Here is a 17,359-nt window from a genome sequence, read left to right as displayed (position 1 = left end):
AGAATCATTCAAAGTAATCAAAAAAAAGATTTCTGAAATTATTCAGAAATAATCTAGAATCTATCAACAAAAAGTTCAAAATCATCGCAAAAGTTTTAAAATCACTTAAAATGAGGATTGAAATCATTAATCTTCAATCGTAAAAAAAGGATCTACATACAATTTTTCATAACCCCTCAAGAGATATTTTGGAATCTTAGAAATTAATCTACTACCTTTTAAAAGATGTTTAAAAATCGTTCAACATAAACGTAGAATCATTAGCGAGTTCTGAATTCATTCCGTCATCACCTAAAGAAAATTCTGAAATATATATCATACCTCAAAATAAGGTTTCAATTTCAAACTTTGAAATGATATGAGGTAATCTGAAATCGTCAAAAGAAGATCTACAGTAAAATAATATCCTTCGACAGATGTTCTAGAGTCTTACTAGAAAAATCTCGGAAGATGTTCTGGAATCCAAAACACCCAAAAAATTGGAAAAAGACTTAAATAGATCTTCTTAGGAAACTAAAGACAAAAGAATGAATGAAAAAGCTCTTACTAAAGAGTAACTAACCAAACATGTTGAATCAAAAGCTAACTGAAGATCCTGATTGATCTTTGATTGATCATCGCTGAAAACTCATAGAAATCATCATCCAGAGGAGGATAAACAATCCATGAAGAACTGCCTATAACCGAGTCTATAAAAAATCTACCTAAATCGAAATAAGAATCTGCTTCCACACTGTTCTACATATAAAAATGTTTTAAATTTTTTTTTTTTTAGTTTTTCTGTGCCTTTTTTGTGTTTGTTTTTGGTTTTTGTCTTTTTGTTATATTTGTTTTCGTTGAATTTGAAAGCCATAAATTTGTTGGTCTAACAATATTCTTGTTGAATATTTCCCATAAATTGTGTGCTCACTGTACAGTCCCACATGTGGAAGTGTTTGACAATATATATTGCCAATAGCAGGCGCGTTTTTGTTAAAAATCTATGCTAGTTAAAATTAACAAACAATACTTTTAAATCTCCAAACTTACTTTAAAAAATATCCGCAAGAGCTTTTACTTTTCTAAGTTTGTTTTTCGTTTGTTTCTTTTTATTGTTTTGCATTTAAAAAAATTTTCATTTCCGGTAAGTTTCAACTTTTCATTTTTGACTATTCATTTTGGTAAGTTTTCATTTTTCATTTTCTTTTAATATTTTATTTAAGTTTTTTCTTCGATTTTTGTTGAAGTTATTTTGATTTTTTTTATTATTATTAAAATTATTTTAAAGTTTACTTTTTAAATTACTTTTATTGTTTTGTTTTTTTTTTTTTAATTTTTTGTTAATTTTGTTTTTTGTTGTTTTGTTTTATTTCGACGTAATTTCTTTGGCATTATTAAAAAAAATTATATTTTTATTATTAATTTTAGATTTTTATTTAAGATACTTTGAATTTTTTCTTTATTTAAATTACTTTAAACTTTAGTTTTTTATTTATTTTTCTATTTTTTTTTGTTGTTAATTTTTTTTTTATTTAGTCTGTTTTTATTTGTTTGATTATTAAAACAAAAAAGTGCATTATTTCTATAGATAATTTTTTTTTTTAAATTTCTTATTTCAAATGTTTATGTTATATTTTTTTAATGGTATAATCCTTTTTTACTTATTTAACATTATTAATAATTGAATAATTTATCAAACTTTTTTTAGTTTTCTTTTTTAAATTTCAACATTTTTTTACTTTATAAACATTACATTTTATTCAAATGTTTTCCAAATTTTGTTTTAATTTCAATTTTGGAATATTTTTTAATTTTTACCAAATTTTTTACATTTATCTTGGAACCTATTTTGTTTTGGTATTCTTGTAGATGTTTATTTAAATTATTGTACTTATATATTTTTATAATTTTGTTTCTTTTCAATATTTGTTTTCAGTAATTGTTTTATTTTATATATTTCCTATAAAATTGATTTACTTTTATTTATGATTTATTTATGATTCTTTAAAATTTATTATTTTATAGTTCTTTTTAAATGAATTTATTTATGAATTTGGTTATAAATATTTAGTTGATTTTATGTTTATCATTTGTTTTGTTTAATTTTGATTTCAAATACTTTATACAAAAATATTTTATTTTTTCAACCTTTTAAGTTTCAATATTTTTTAAGTTTTTAAAATAAAATTCTACTCAAATATAAAATTTCATATTTATTTCTTATTATTTATATTATTTATTTATTATTCATATTTTTTTTCATTATTTTACAAGTATTTGATTGATTTTACATTTATTTAATTTTGTAATTTTTTATTTTTTAGTAAACTTTATTTATTTTTTTTGTTAAAGGTTTTTTTATTGTTTGTTTTTGTTATTTTTGTTTTTATTGACTTTTCTTTTTTATTTTTTTTACTTTTCTTTTCTATTTTTTTCTATCACTTGTTGAGCTTATTTATTTTTGTAATTTTTTCCTTTTTAAGAATTTTTTTTTATGTTAAAGGTTGTTTTTGTTAATTTTGTTTTTGTTATTTTTCTTTTAATTCACATATATTTTCTTTCCATTTTTCTTTTCAATTTTTTTTCTATCATATTGTTTGAGCTTTCTATAAATTCTCGTTTTATTTATTAATTAAATATTTATTTTTACAATTTATATCTTTTTGGTTTTAAATTATTTTCATTATTTTGAGTTTCTTTTTCTGTTGTTGATTTATTTTTTTTTAGCAAAATTTTAAAATTAAGCTCTCATCGGATTTCAATTGTATCCCGATAAATATTTAACTTTATTGCAAATAAAACTGTACTTTTCCGTATTGAAATACAAAATTGTTTTTTTAGTTTTATTTTGAGGATCTTTTGAAATTGTCTCTTTTAGTTTTATTTTGAGCAAAATTTGTTGTTGTTCTTTAAGACACACACAGATGACATACATAAATAGTTTGAATTAGCTTAAATACAGATAGAAACTTTAGAACTACTTCTTCGACAGCCACGCCCAGCACAGGGCGAGATAGCCTTGGTTAACGTCGTCTTCATTGCCTGCCATCGTCCATCGGCTTTAGCTGAGAATCACCTTCGGCGGAAGCGGAGGCCGTTTGAGCCGCTGGGACTGGCATACCCTCACCTTGAATCACTGTTGTCCCACCACCACCACCGTTAACAGTTTGTCCATCGGAGACAACAACCGAGTTGCTGTCCCGCTCCATGAGATAGCTTACGCCTAGAGGACGTGTTCGGCCACCATAGGGAGAGCTACAAGGGGCGATAAGAGGGCGAGCCTAGGCTTAATGCTTTTAACCAATTCCGAAAGCCATCGAGTGCGCAGACCATTTGCAGACAGACACACACAGTGAGTGTGCGAGGAAAAGAAAGTTGGAGAGTTGGTGGGATCGGGGACCAAAGAAGGAGGAGGAGTGTTGGTTGGATACTTACCTCTGCATATCACGTTCGCGATCACGCTCTCTATCCCTACTACTGCCACTACTGTTGCTCGAAGAAGGTGATGAAGATGACGACGAAGACGACGATGATGATGACGAAGAGGAGGAAGAACCAGAGGACGAACCAGAGCCAGAGCTCGGCTTGTCCTGCTCTCCGCCCAAATAGGTCCAACCTTTGCCTTCAGACCCATAGCTATTGCTGCCCAAGTGAGCGGAGGATACTCTTGTGCCGCTGCCGTAGGAGCAACTACTGCAGCCTGACGATGATTGGGATGAGAGAGACTGACCACGATCGCGACTGTTGTAGGGCCGTGGGGAATAGGAGTCCTCATCGGTGGCGAAATAATAGCCACGACCAGAGTTATCAAAGCCCGATTGTCCTCTGGGCAAAGTGGGTGCATTTATTTTGGATATTTGGTGGGGGATTTTTGCAGTTTGTTTTTTTTTTTTCAGTGATTGGATTGGAAAAAGGAAGTGAGGTGCATAAAGTGCATTTAAATTTGTTTTCCAAATGGCGTAGAGTATCCAGGTTTGTTGTTGTTGATTGTGTTGTGTTATGTTGTTCGAGTTGTTGTTGTTCGTGTGTTGTTGTTTTGTTGTTGTTGTTGTTGTATGCAAGTAAAAAGTTGTAAAACGCTCAATTGAAAAATAGAGTTATAGACACAGGAAATCGGTAAACCGAATCTTATATACCCCTACAGAGATGACGCAAACAACTTCGATTACTTAAATATTTCTTGTTTGAAATTACTAATAAAAACTTCATATTCGACTTGTAATTCCCAAGTTGTTCAAGCTTACAGAAAATAAGAAACTCCCTAATATCCAAGACATAAACCAGCAGGGTTTTGTATTAACTATATTACGAGTTTTTAGAACAATAAAGTTTTCGGCAACTCTCTGTAAGGGTATATAAACAGTACATCGAAAAAGGATATATACAAGGAAGAATGGAAATTCTTAATCGCTACCTGTAGGTCTCATCCCAAGGTTTATAGTTGCGAAAATCATACCTGGAATAATAGCGATCGTAGGGATCATAGCGATCATAGCTGGAACGCGAACGATCATAATAGCGATCTAGAAGATAAATAATGAATGTATAATAACCCCCAAGCTGGTCATAATCAAACTCAACCTACCTCTCGAACTATCGCTATAGCGATCGGTGTAATAGCGATCTCGGTTATCGTAGCCATAGCCGCGATCTCTTACCCCTCCGCTGCGATAGTCATCATAAGCACCTCGACTCTCATAACGATCGTAGGTGCGTGGTGCATACCGATCATCATAGTAGCGACTCCGATCATAGTATCTGTCATAGTCGCGATCACGACCAGAGCTGCGATCATCATAGCCCGAATAGTACCAAGAGCTGCTGCCCCTCAGATAATCATCGCCTGCAGATCGACTTGAGTAGCTTCCGCCATAATAACGATCACGTTCCCGATCCTCATAGCAGCGTACACAACGCGATTGCCGGCTCTTTCCGTGCAGCACCGAATCCAGGACTCCAACAACTCCAGTTGAGGCCTGCTGCGAATTGGAAGTGGCATGCGAATTCGAATTGGTGGTTATTGATCTGGCCTCTGGTCCTGTGACTTGAACTGCCGCCTGGGCGCAAACCAATATGGTCAGCCCTAGTAGCTGCAAATAATAATAATGTATGTGTATGTGTATGGTAGTTAATCACGATCATTAGATTTGAGTTTAGTTAATTGCCCTCGCACAGAGACCGCATATTTCACACACGGCTGGACATTTGGGCCACAACCACATACATATGTACATGCATAGGGCCACAGCCTCCAATCATAATTGACGAAAGCAGTACAAAGTACAAAATCATCATTAAAAATGGACGACACTCCAATGAGTACAACAATGCTGGGCTTGGGCCTGGTGGCCAACCGCCGTGAAATATGATCGAGCTCCCCGCTTTTATTCCCTCCCCCGATTATGCAATAGATAGAGCATAGATATGGGTCTCTCCCTTTCTCGGTCTCTCAACAACTGTCTCACTCTCTCTCTATATATATTTCCATTCATAAGCATAAAATAGCATTGACATCATTTTTTGAATGAATTTTAAAATTTTGGTTTTTGGTTTTCAGTATCAGCAGAATCATAACGCTCACTATGAATGAACCTTTGGTAAAACCTCAAAAGGCCAAAACCAAAAGCAAATATTTTTGTTAGTTAGCTGGCTAGCTAGCTAGCCACTCGCCACGCTTTGTTAATCAAGCATCAGGAACAACTTCCGCTTGGGGTTCACATTTACTCGCATCGCACCACAGTGCCAAAGCATTGGTCAATCTTCTCCCCTCTCTACAAACATATGTATATGGATCAGACAAATATACCTGAGGGGTGAAGTGCTGACCCCCTGGCGTGCTGGTGTGGTCAACTTCATTAGAATAATTATTATTTCATGGATGGATTTAAAATTAATGTAGCAAAATTTTGATTGTCAATTTAGGCTAGGGTCGTTGGTCTTTAGAATTTGGAAAAATAACAACAAAATTTTCGAAGGGAAAATTTTACTTACATAAGCACTTATGTAATATATGTTTAGTCATATGAATATTATTTAGTTTCATAGAATAAATTAAGAAAATTTGCAGTGCTAGGTCATTTCTGGAGTTACTATCTTTTAGTTAGACAATAAATATGATTTTTTGTCATTTCACAAAACAAATTTTAGGGTAACCCTAATTTGTAGTGTTGCTAAATGCGAGCATTCCTTACTCTGTGTAGTTTTTTAGCCAATAATGTTGAAGGGATCATTAAAAAGACAATTTATGAAGTTTATTTTACAAATAGGACCCACACTAGACAATAGTGCTTGGCATATATTAAAATTCTCTAAAGTCCAGAAAATGGTCATAATATAAAAAAGACGATGAAGTCCATAAAAAATTATTGAACTATGGTACCTTTTTTATGAGCAACATTATTTTACAGTGTTGCTTAACGTTGAATTCCCATATATCAAGTTTTATCATCACATTTATGAAACATTCTTAATTGATGAAGTTTATTGTTTAAAATCAAAATTTTTTTTTACCAAATTGCTGTCAATTTCTAAATAGTTTAAGGGTCACACTAGTCTATAGTGTTGCCAAATATGATATATCTTTAGTTTATAGCCATAAAGACGGTTTAGTTCACATAAATACTACTAGTTGTGGTTCAACAATTATTGCCTGTGTTGCTAATTTCTGTCTAGTTAAAAGGGATCACACTCTTTAGTAGTGTTAATCAGTAAAACAAGTGTTTAAAATAGAATGAAGTTGATTAAAATCCATTTTTTTAAGATTTGTCCATGTTATCTTTCAATATCAAAATTTATCTTCATTCAATAAATTCGCAAGGAGAACGTAGCAAGTTAATTATTTAAAAGTTACAGAAAGAATTTCTGGATAAAATTTTTTTTAAATCATGCAAAGAACATTAATATATATTTTAATATATAGTAGTTGAATACAGTGAAATTTATATAAAGGTATATTCTTTATATAACTTTTGCGTTAAGTCCCCATTCAAAGAAAATGGAAATAGTCTTCTAAATGTAGATGGCTTGTTTCTAAAACGATATATTTCGTTTTCCAATTGTCTAAGATTTTTATAGAGTAGCTTCTAAATCCATTGATCAGATTTATCTTAATTGAAATATGATACTTAGCTTAAACCTTTTCACAACTCTTTTATGATTGTTGCACAAATTTGTAATCTGTTTTTGATATGAAAGCTTAGCGAGAGAGAGGACGACCCATTATAATGCTTTATTTTCTATCACTTTTGACACTTGACATATGTATATTTTAATTTGAACATTAGTTTGAAACTTACCCAGAGCAGGGCATGCATTTTTGATAAGTCACTTATTTAAATCACTAGCACGTGCTGAAAGAGTCCTTTCACACACTTTTTATTTATTCTATTTAAACGTTGATCTGCGTTTCAATTAGGCTACAGCCTTCCACTTGTCAGAGAATTCAATTCACGAATGGTCTACGGCAAACGCAAGCACAGGTATTTATTCAAAACTTCCATTGAATACCGACCGAGCTCCAAAAAAAATGAAAAAAGCACAAAAAAAACAATAAACCAAGCTCGTTGGAGCTAGAGTTATTTAGAATCCGAGGCACTGAACCGCGAGATCAGCTTGATGGGGCGCCGTCGCCACCGAATGTGGTGTGTTTTGGTGGTGTTGGCATATGCGTTGAGAGCCAGCTAGGTCTCTGAGGTGTTGGTCGACGATTTGTCACTTCACCTGCAACACCTTGATTATTATTGTGGGTTGGGCTTTGGTCTGCTCATCATTTCATGGTCAGTTTGGCTTTCACGGAATCGGAGAGGGTGAGAAAGAGAGATGGAGCCAAAAGGAGGATGTGCCAAACACAAACAGCCTGTCATTAATCCGACTAATTACGAGTCTATGAGGTAATGCCTTAAGAATATATCCACTCACACTTCTTCTCCATCTCCTGTCACATAAGAAATGAGTCAGAAACTAAAGTGTTGGCATTCGTGTATACGGGGCGGAGCGTCTTTACCGTCTTAAACCCTAGAAGCGTGACCATGAAAAGGAGTTTTAAGCGGAATATGTCTTGACTTGCCTACAAATCAGTGAACCTTTTGAAAAATTGTTTTGGCGAGGTCATTGGCATTTTTCGTAATTCACCAAACGGCGACAAGTTTAATTAAACCATTTAATTTACATTTTCCATACAGCAAAAGATAATTTTTTGTTTTTTTTTTTTACTTTAGTTTAGTTTAGTTTTGTTTGCTCTTAAATATGGGCTTAGTTTATAAGTTACTTGATTTGACGATTGCATCTAGTTTGCTTCATGGAAGAACAATTTTTTGTGTGACTCAACAATTTAAGCTAAGTTTTTAACAATTTCTATATATTATATATGTGTATATATAAATATGTATTTTATTTCTTTGCGGCTTTCTGCTAAATAAGCAGATTATTGTCTCAATTTTAGGCCCAAAACGAGAGAAGTATTAGATCACGACGATATCGATATGGATGATGATGACAATGGTTTGGAGGCTTCTTTCTGGGCGGCAGCTATTTCATCTCTGAATGCCAGGAAACCCAATTGGGCATGGGAGGCCTCATTCAAAGCGCGTGAACGTATACAGGCTCGATATTGATCGGCAGTCAGGGAATTAGAGCATATCTATGTAAATATTTAGTTAGAAATTATTATGTTGTTCATTATCAAGTCGAGCGTAACTTACCTTAGTATGCCAACGATGAAATATGCCAGGATCTGTGGCACGTATGATTTTTATTTTCGATCTAATATACTTTCTGTAGAGCATTACATCCTCGCCACCCCAGCCAACGATTTCCTCTTCATCGAATCCACGTATCTGCAGAAAATTCGATCTATACTGGCAGGTCATGCCATAGCCAAAGTCACGCCAAAAGCCCGTGTCTCTGGAGATGATCAATTGCTCGGGATCACTGGGCATGGGTTTGCCTTGCAGTGTGTAGACCACATGAGGATTGTAGAGACTAAACACCACGGGATAGTAGACCCTTTTACCCGGCGATGAGTTCCAACGACAACGTTCTAAAAATTTGCTAGTAAACACAATATCCACATCGCACATAAAGAGCAAAGCATCAGAGTCCTTTGCGTCCTTGCTTTCCTTTGCCTTGGGCAGTTTAATGTGCTCGGCACCTAAACGCAGAGCCTTAGCTGAAGAAATGGAACTTCGTATAAGCTGAATATGAAACAGAAATTGATTCGAATTAAAACTCACCCCTGCTAAAAGTCTCATTTAAGGCCAACAGTTGAACATGTCCTTTGGCACCAATCAACTGCTTGGCCTGGCTCAGTCCTTGCTCTCCGAAATAGACTACAATAAGTCTCAAATGCGGATCATCGAGATGTTTAAACATTTTCAGAAAACTACGAAAACTATGCAAACGTCCAGCTAGAGGCAATATGATATGAATAGTTTCTACATCTTTTGTGCCAGGCGAGGCCGTGGCCATCTCTGCCAGCTGTACAGTCTGGAGAGGGGCAAATGGACGCATTATCAGAGCCTTACGCACCAAGGGCATGGGATGTTTAATGCTCTTAAAGTACAGTTCATACTGTGTTCCTGTGGTGGGTTCAGTACGATAGATGCCCTCAATGAAATCATCCAGGGTAAATTTCACCGCATCTATTGAATTGCCAGATGAGGATTTGGCTCTCATTCTAGCCGTGTGATTACGATTGAGGCTTTCTAGAGCCTTATTCACTGCCTCCAGAAGATCGCGCCTTCTATAGCCAATTGGTTTCTCAACCACACGTTTGCCCAGACCCAAATCGATGGGATAGACGCGTGTGAACGTGAAATGATTATAGGGAATCAATTCGTATTCATTATTGAGGGGCAAACCATGGAGTATTTCGGCTGCTCCAACTTGCTTGCGTATATAACTGCTGCAGTCATAGTGATGGCTGGCCACCAGGGGTGATGAGATGGCAGTGGTGGTAGTTGTCTCCACATTGCTTCCACTTGCTCCTCCACTTCGATTATTTTGCATTAAAACCAACTGAGTCTTGAGGGTAAGCACTTCATGCTTGAGCCTCTCAATTTCCGCATCCCGTTCGCTTATAATAAAATTATAACCGGAAGTCACCTCATTAGTTTGAGCCTGCGGTTGCGGTTGCTGTGTCTCCTGTTGTTGCTGTGCTGTCAACTCATCGAATCCGCACTTGGTTAGTATAACTATAGACACCACTGTGACCAAGGCAAAGAGCATAAGAAGACGCACTAGCAATCGTGAAGCCAGGGAGTTATGCATTTTCCATTATTTTATCAGCTGTAAAAAGGGGAAAAAAACGAATCAAGATTTTTATTTGAATTGAGCGCTAAGCTAGAAATAAAATGAGTGTGGCAACACCATGCACAATGAGAGAATTATCGATAAGTTGGTGGCTCATCTCTAGGCATGTTATCGATTGTTGTTAGAGTGACCGTAGACCTTAAAAACACCAAAGCGGAGAGAGCGATTGCGTCTGTGTGTGTGATTAAAACTGTTGCTTCTGTACTACAGATTGCAAAACTATCGATAGTCCGTCCATCGATGCGAAAAACCATCGATGCTGTTAACAATCGATACTATCGATAGTACCATCGATTGTTTTGCAATCTTATTTTGTAGTTTGATCGCAGCAATCGGCACAAAGCAAAAGAAAAAGAACACACAAAAAATAAAAATATTGCCAAAAATATAAAACTAACATCTAAAAACGCACAACAACAACAGTGATAAGGTGAGTCGCAATCCCAAGTATGTTTTTTTGGGGAGGGGTACATTAAATGCGTTGGCACATGCAACAAGTTTTCTTTTTTTCTTTCGCCTTCTGCCTACTCTCCATTGGAGAGTGATTCATAAACTTTGCTCTGGAGCGGGTGTTAGTCGGCTGATTGAGGCTACAAACAGGGTGGGGGATTGGGGGTAGCCCATAGATAAGATGTAGCAGTCGTTTTTGTTTCAATTTCAAGGCAAATTCAACGCAAAACACAAGTGGGAAAAGTAAACAATAAATCCCTTTCTTCTTCTACTCAATTTTTTTTTTCTTTACTAAAATTTATTTTTCTCTTACGCAGATTAACGATGGAGAACAATGAGTCCCCTGCCCCCTCCGGTTCGAATGCCAATGAGTAAGTTTTAGGGAAAGCAATTCACATTAAAGTCATCGCACATATGTATGTATGCAGAAAAGCCATTAACTAAAAGCCAAAATGAAACCAATGACGTCATTTACACACTTGTCATGATATTTCCCTTACTGTTAAAATGGAGAGACTTAGGGCCTTGGCCTTGCCTCCTAAGATTTGTATATTTAGAAATATTTTATGTTGAGAGAAAAATATGCTGATTATATAGTTTCCATATGGCATAAGATATCATATCGTAAGCAGTCTCAGTTATGCTGGGTCGTATGCCAAATTTAAGAAATGGTCGTCATACTCTACAGGGTGCCAACCCACTTAATCTCATTATTATCATCTCATTGAGATGGATGTCATTGTCCTTTTATCTTTGTCATATCATATGAAACATTTGACTGCATTTTGTGCTTTTGTACTTTTTTTGAATGTGCCTTTCATATCTATATATGTATGTCCTCCACAAAAATAAATTTATACAGTTTTCCCATACTTCCGCCGCCGCCCAATGACAACAACAACTATAACAACATCAATCCCAGCAATAACAATGCAGCCCAAAAGCGTCTACAACAAACCCAAGCCAAAGTCGATGAAGTGGTTGGCATAATGCGTGTAAATGTGGAAAAAGTATTGGAGCGCGATCAGAAGCTATCGGAGTTGGGTGAACGTGCCGACCAACTGGAACAGGGTGCCTCACAATTCGAACAGCAGGCTGGCAAATTGAAACGTAAACAATGGTGGGCCAATATGAAAATGATGATCATTCTGGGAGTGATTGCCGTTGTGCTGCTCATTATCATCTTAGGTAAGCTAAATTTTCATTTCTATTTTGTGGTTAAGCTTAAGCAAAAAGATGCACAAAGATCTTAGTTATAATCATAAGGTTAAAACCTTAGCTTAGCTTTTAGGTGACTGGGCTTAACTTACAGATTAAGTATCTAAAAAAAATGTTTATTTGGCTTGTGGTTTTGCTTTAACTAATCCTAATCAATGTGGCTTTTTGGCGTAACTAATACCAACAAGAAACAAAAACAAAAAATGTAACTCAAAACTGATGATGAAATTTTTTTTGCCAACCTTTTATTTTATTTACAGTGTCGCTTTTCAATTGAGCAAACAATAAACAAATATAAATTACACAAAGAAAAAAATCAAAAACAAAATCAATAAATCTAAAGCAATTCCATATTATCCCCTCAAAACCCAGCAACAAAGTTGATGTTCATATAGATTTATACATTATCATTGTATATTATATATATAGAAAAGAAAAGGTTTTGTTTAGGCTAAGCACAACTCGAAAAAACAGAAATTTTATAAAGGTAAATGTTGAAAATGCTTTTCATGTCGTCTATTTGTTGCTTTTAATATGTGTTAATTATATTAATTACGTTTTAGTTTATAAACATTTAAGTCATAGATTATTTATAGATCATGACTTGGCATTATGCCAAGTATATGGAAAAACCTAAGCTATTTACTCGAGACATTTTAGTGCTACCAATTCATCTTTATATTAGTTAATCTTTGATTTTATAAAGCAAAAGATTGTTAATAAGTCCTTACTTCTTGTGTAGATCTATATTAAGCTTACATTCTTACATTTACAAGTAAATTTATACTTAAAACATTTTTAATCTTTATTTGATATTCAACGGAAACAAGTTTAATTATAAGTAAAAGTATAAACTAATCTAAATATCTCGAAAATGCATAAAGAAGTGGTTGAAGCTTGATCCAAAAGATATAAGAGGACAATAAAACTGAACTGCATGTGCCTGCCTGAATGTCAAAAAATAGGAGGCTAAATACAACTTTTAACTCCTATTTCTAAAAGAGATATAAGATAAAAAGAACTGAAGGATAAGTCTAGGAACCTGCCTATTTAGGCATTTGTCAAGAAAGCCAAGAAACAAATATAATTAGATATAGAAGTTTGATTTAACCTATATATAATGAAAAACTTCTATATCTTCTTAAAGTTGTTGCCTGACATTTGACAAATCAAACGATTTAACCTATATCTAAAGAAGAAATGCGATAAAAAAAACTGAAAGATAAGTTTAGGAACTGGCCTAAGTGACAAGAAACAGAAGAAACAACTTTAAGATTTATTAGCTTCATCTGACCAGAAATAAAATCAAAAGAAACAAATGTCATAAAATCGGAAAGTTTAAAATTTGATTTAAGAACCAACTGAATAACGATAGTCTAGCAAGTCTATATACTAATTTCTTGTACTTTGCAACTATTTTCAGTATCAATTTTGCCATCTAGTAGCAGCAGCAGCAACAGCGATAATCGTTTAGCCGCTGTCACTGAGAAGCCTCAATAAAAAATAACATCCAAAACAATCCCAGGACGAATGGATGACTGGAGGAGAATTATATTGCAAAGAAATCCCATTTAACCCAAAAAGAAAACTAAGATGCCTTTATGTATTTGGCCTTATGCGTATGAAACTAAAAAAAGAAAACTGTGTCTAAAAAAAAAAACGTATCTTTTGATAAACTAAAATGTAATTAAACAAAAATAACTAATGTTAAAGTTTACAATTGTTTTGTAGTAAGGAAAAAGCAAACAAACGCACAGCAAAAATATTTATATACACATACATATATATATATATACATACATATATACCTAATATACTGTTTGAGAAAAATTGTAAAAAAGAGATTTGATTTTACATACCACACAGGCACAAGAACAACAAACTCAAGAGTTAGGAAGAGAAATCTTGTAAAGAAGATATTGATGATGAAGGATTAAAGCCATTTGTTTTTAGTTTATTTCGATGAAATGCAAAAACACAACTCTTATTGATTTTTAAACGAGGCACAACGACGAGATGTGCGGCATTCTAGAAATGATTTTGGTCAACCAGCCAAGTTGCTTCTAACGACGATGAAGACGACCACGACAACGACTGACTGGCTGACAGACTGACTCTGAACTCGTGCTATCCGTATCCGACTTGTGACATAACTTTGGAATGGGTGGCTTGGCGGGGTTTAGGAGAGGGGGATTGATTATTCTCTTTGGCGCAGGCGCCCAAATAGCCGACGACCCTTAAACAAAACAGCTGTTTTATCTTCTCTGGTGATACACACTTGACAACCCTGGTGGGTTAGGCTTAGGAAAAGAGATTAACATTCCAGCCCATCAATTCAATTCCCGCTGCCGTTGTCCACACATAACCCATATAGAGAGCATAGAAATTCAGATAGTACAATTGTCCAATTAAGATATTATCAGCTTTCATTTCAATATGATAGAAATTTGGCTTTCTCATCGAGGCAGCAAAAATGATCACAAACTGTGTTTATATAGAGAAAAAATGTGAGAGAGATTTATTTAGAGATATGTATCGAAAGTATTATTTTAGACTTAATCTCATACCACATTTGATAACAAAGTGTAGATAAAGAGTGTGGGAAACTCAATAACAACACGTTTCATTTCTGAGGCGACAATGATACCAAAACTCGTCAGGACAAAAAGACGTTCGCTCCAACGTATGATATTATGGCGGGACATCTGAATGGTATATGAAATGATTTAATTATGATCAGAGTTAGAGAACGTCTCTCAAAACTTACAAAGAGACCACGTCGATGACGTACAGCCAAATTGCCATAGATCAGGCTAATTAACATTATGAAATAGGTTAATACCAGGGATACCAATAAACTGATATATGGCGCCTTTTTGGCGGGTTTCATAATGGATATTGTATTTACTTCAAACTGAGGAAAAACAGTAATTTAAAAATGCATTTTGACTGCTCGCAAAAAGAAACTCACTGTCCATACGCCGGCCAAAATTCTTTTCCAGGCGGATTTTTGAACAATAATGTGATAGAAGAACACATATAGCTGGATCGATATAAAACTTAAGAAAAATTGCATAAGACTCACATAATAATGTTCTCTTAGAAATTCCTTTACAGGTTTTCTAAGAAAGTAGTCAATTAGAGTCATTATTGCGGAGGAAGAGGGATTGCTTACATTTCCATTACAACGGCCACCTGTATCTGGCCAATGAGGAGCATTATACATGTCACCAAGTAGGTCTTGCATAGCAACTTTTTCGCTACGTATTCATCATCACTATCGGTCTGCATAACTGTTAATGGAATGGACCAGCAGCAGCCCTTAAATATAATCAAACTCAAAGGACTCTATCCGCTGATGTTAAAAGACGTTAACTTGGATGGTAATAATTTGTTTTTTTTTTTTTACATTTATAATTTGTTTAAAAAAAAAAAAAAATAATAATACTATTAATATACAAATTGATTATATCACTAAACAGAATGCCAACTATGCCGAAATTTCACAAAACAAAAATGATTTCTTCTTAAAAATATAACCAAAAGAGAATACTTAAATATTTTGACACATCCAAACCAAACACATTGAAACCAAAAATAAAATAATAGCACAGATTTGTGTGTTTTTAAAAACTTATAGGGCATTGATTTTTAAATCAAAAACTCGTATTCAAAATCTACAATAAATTATATATTTAGAGCATTCAATAGCATTCAATTGTTTCATAAACAATAAAAACACAAAAGAAAAAACCAAAAAGCAAGTGTATTCGAATTTCTTTGTTGGTGTCCCAAGCCAAAAAGAAATCGAAACAGAAAAGGGACACCGCTTTGTTAAATTTGTAGTAGTTTATGTCATTATAGAAGTTCTGAGACGATTATGGATGAACGTCGTCAGAGATTGAGGGCCTATCGTCGGGCCCGACGTAAATTTGCCTGCGTTGTCTATTTGGTATCAATAGCCTGGATGATATTGGCTCTATTACAATGGCTGGTTGTATGTCTAGTGTAAGTAGTAACCCCCACCCCCCCACCGAAAGTCCTTTTCCTCACAATATTATCTTTATTTTACTTTTTTAGGAAGGATGTACGCAATGCCTTTGTGGATTATTACTGGATAAGTGTGATATTTTTTGTTCTTGCCATGGCACTGGTCACATTTTTCATCTTTTTCGAGAAGATACGCTTCATAATGGGCGTTAATTGGCTTATATGCGTACTTATAGTGAGTCCCCGAAGGCATTTGAACTCAAGAGATTTTGAAATTAACAATTATTTTATTTTTAAGGTGGAATTTGTGACCATTGGCTTATTCTCTTTTGTTGCTCACACTTTATGGCCAGATTTATTAATGTGGTTTGCCGTATGCGTATTACTGGCATTCCTATTCATATTATTTGGATCCATTATACCCGTAAGTCGTCTTGTCACAAATCCTTCAATATTGATCCGCTTATAATCTATTATCTTTTTACCAATTAGCACGATTTAACTTTGGACGTAGTTATATTATTTGTGCTGGCTTTTATTTTCCTCATTGTTACTGTGTTTTTCATCATGATGCATGTTGTGGTAGGCATGCCTTATGCTTTTATTGCCTATCAGATTTTTATTACAGTTATAGTGCTGCTGGTAAGTTCGATATAGCCGATTGATATATCCCACTTTATATCTGTTTTGGTTTTTTTTTTTTTTCTCCTCGTTTTTAGTTTGTAATGTATCATGCCCAGACCATTAATGGTGGGCGATTTGCTGAAATGCGTCTCGATGATTACCTTTTGGCTTCACTCATACTCTTCCATGATTTTGTTGTTATCTTCATGCTAACTTTCTATGCTCAAATTACCTATAAATTAGCCTCAGAAGGAATGTCAACCACAGTTCTGCCTAATGTAACGACACCAGTAACAACTATTGGCTTGACTAATGCCCCCACAACAACTCCCGCAACCACAACCGCAAAACCAGCATAAACGTTCCTCTAGTTCCTCTCCTCCAGAGAAAGACACACACAGAGAGGAAGAGAGAGAGGGAAAGAAATGTTTCAAAATTTAAATGTTATTTTAATAAATTCCAAATGGGGTCGCAATGCAAATTAAAAACCCAAATAATATTCAAAGCGTATCGGAAAGTTTGTATCTTCTATTTAAGTAAGTTGTTCACAGTCGTTTTTAATCATTGCAGTTGTAGTTAATGTTTAATCTGATTCCGTGACCATGAACCATTTAAATTTCAGTACATTTATAGATAAATCACTGCAGCATTCATTTCTGGCGCCATTGTCTAATTTTTCGCTTAGTGCTGCCCATCGAAACCATTGAGTACAGTACAGTACAGCGGCACTAGTTCCTATAAGTGCACACACCTTAGACTTTATTTTGTTGGACGCACTGCCACTAAGATT

General features: G+C 34.5%; 5 protein-coding genes across 7 annotated transcripts; 2 read left to right on the top strand and 3 right to left on the bottom strand.

Moving 5' to 3' along the window:
- Positions 1–3,014: 3,014 nt before the first annotated feature.
- LOC137577964 (sericin-2) lies at positions 3,015–4,949 on the bottom strand (the record flags this gene model as incomplete). Its single annotated transcript, XM_068291570.1, has 4 exons — positions 3,015–3,234; positions 3,415–3,804; positions 4,436–4,502; positions 4,565–4,949. Coding segments are annotated over 4 exons (1,062 nt in total), but the record flags the coding sequence as incomplete, so codon positions are not given.
- A 3,004-nt stretch (positions 4,950–7,953) lies between these two features.
- On the bottom strand, positions 7,954–13,943 carry Csgalnact (Chondroitin sulfate N-acetylgalactosaminyltransferase). The gene is made up of 4 exons (XM_068290528.1): positions 13,815–13,943; positions 9,210–10,263; positions 8,679–9,145; positions 7,954–8,617 (listed from the first exon to the last, which is right to left on the bottom strand). The coding sequence occupies exons 2-4, from the start codon at positions 10,243–10,245 to the stop codon at positions 8,444–8,446; spliced, it is 1,677 nt and encodes a 558-aa protein (XP_068146629.1). The 5' UTR covers positions 10,246–10,263; positions 13,815–13,943; the 3' UTR covers positions 7,954–8,443.
- Positions 10,558–13,785, top strand: Syb (Vesicle-associated membrane protein synaptobrevin). 3 transcript variants are annotated; one of them, XR_011032370.1, is made up of 5 exons: positions 10,558–10,717; positions 11,055–11,108; positions 11,600–11,925; positions 12,216–12,442; positions 13,379–13,785. XR_011032370.1 is itself a non-coding variant. In XM_068290532.1 (4 exons), exons 2-4 carry the CDS (start codon positions 11,062–11,064, stop codon positions 13,453–13,455), a joined length of 390 nt encoding a protein of 129 aa, XP_068146633.1. In that variant the 5' UTR covers positions 10,559–10,717; positions 11,055–11,061; the 3' UTR covers positions 13,456–13,785. The 3 variants fall into 3 exon arrangements, 2 of the variants coding, with proteins under 2 accessions (XP_068146633.1, XP_068146632.1); XM_068290532.1 differs by lacking the exon at positions 12,216–12,442 and having other exon boundaries at positions 10,559–10,717; positions 11,660–11,925; XM_068290531.1 differs by lacking the exon at positions 12,216–12,442 and having other exon boundaries at positions 10,559–10,717.
- Positions 13,875–15,480, bottom strand: LOC137577138 (uncharacterized). The gene is made up of 5 exons (XM_068290530.1): positions 15,131–15,480; positions 14,927–15,077; positions 14,723–14,869; positions 14,523–14,660; positions 13,875–14,439 (listed from the first exon to the last, which is right to left on the bottom strand). Exons 1-5 carry the CDS (start codon positions 15,244–15,246, stop codon positions 14,257–14,259), a joined length of 735 nt encoding a protein of 244 aa, XP_068146631.1. The 5' UTR covers positions 15,247–15,480; the 3' UTR covers positions 13,875–14,256.
- Positions 15,481–15,627: 147 nt separating this feature from the next.
- On the top strand, positions 15,628–17,079 carry LOC137577288 (protein lifeguard 2). The gene is made up of 5 exons (XM_068290715.1): positions 15,628–15,963; positions 16,036–16,180; positions 16,244–16,369; positions 16,438–16,587; positions 16,665–17,079. Exons 1-5 carry the CDS (start codon positions 15,836–15,838, stop codon positions 16,926–16,928), a joined length of 813 nt encoding a protein of 270 aa, XP_068146816.1. The 5' UTR covers positions 15,628–15,835; the 3' UTR covers positions 16,929–17,079.
- Positions 17,080–17,359: the final 280 nt, after the last annotated feature.

The sequence above is a fragment of the Drosophila tropicalis genome, unplaced genomic scaffold (genome assembly GCF_018151085.1).
Source record: "Drosophila tropicalis isolate 14030-0801.00 unplaced genomic scaffold, ASM1815108v1 contig_593, whole genome shotgun sequence".
NCBI lineage: Eukaryota > Metazoa > Arthropoda > Insecta > Diptera > Drosophilidae > Drosophila > Drosophila tropicalis.
This window is presented reverse-complemented; position numbering and strand designations above follow the sequence as displayed.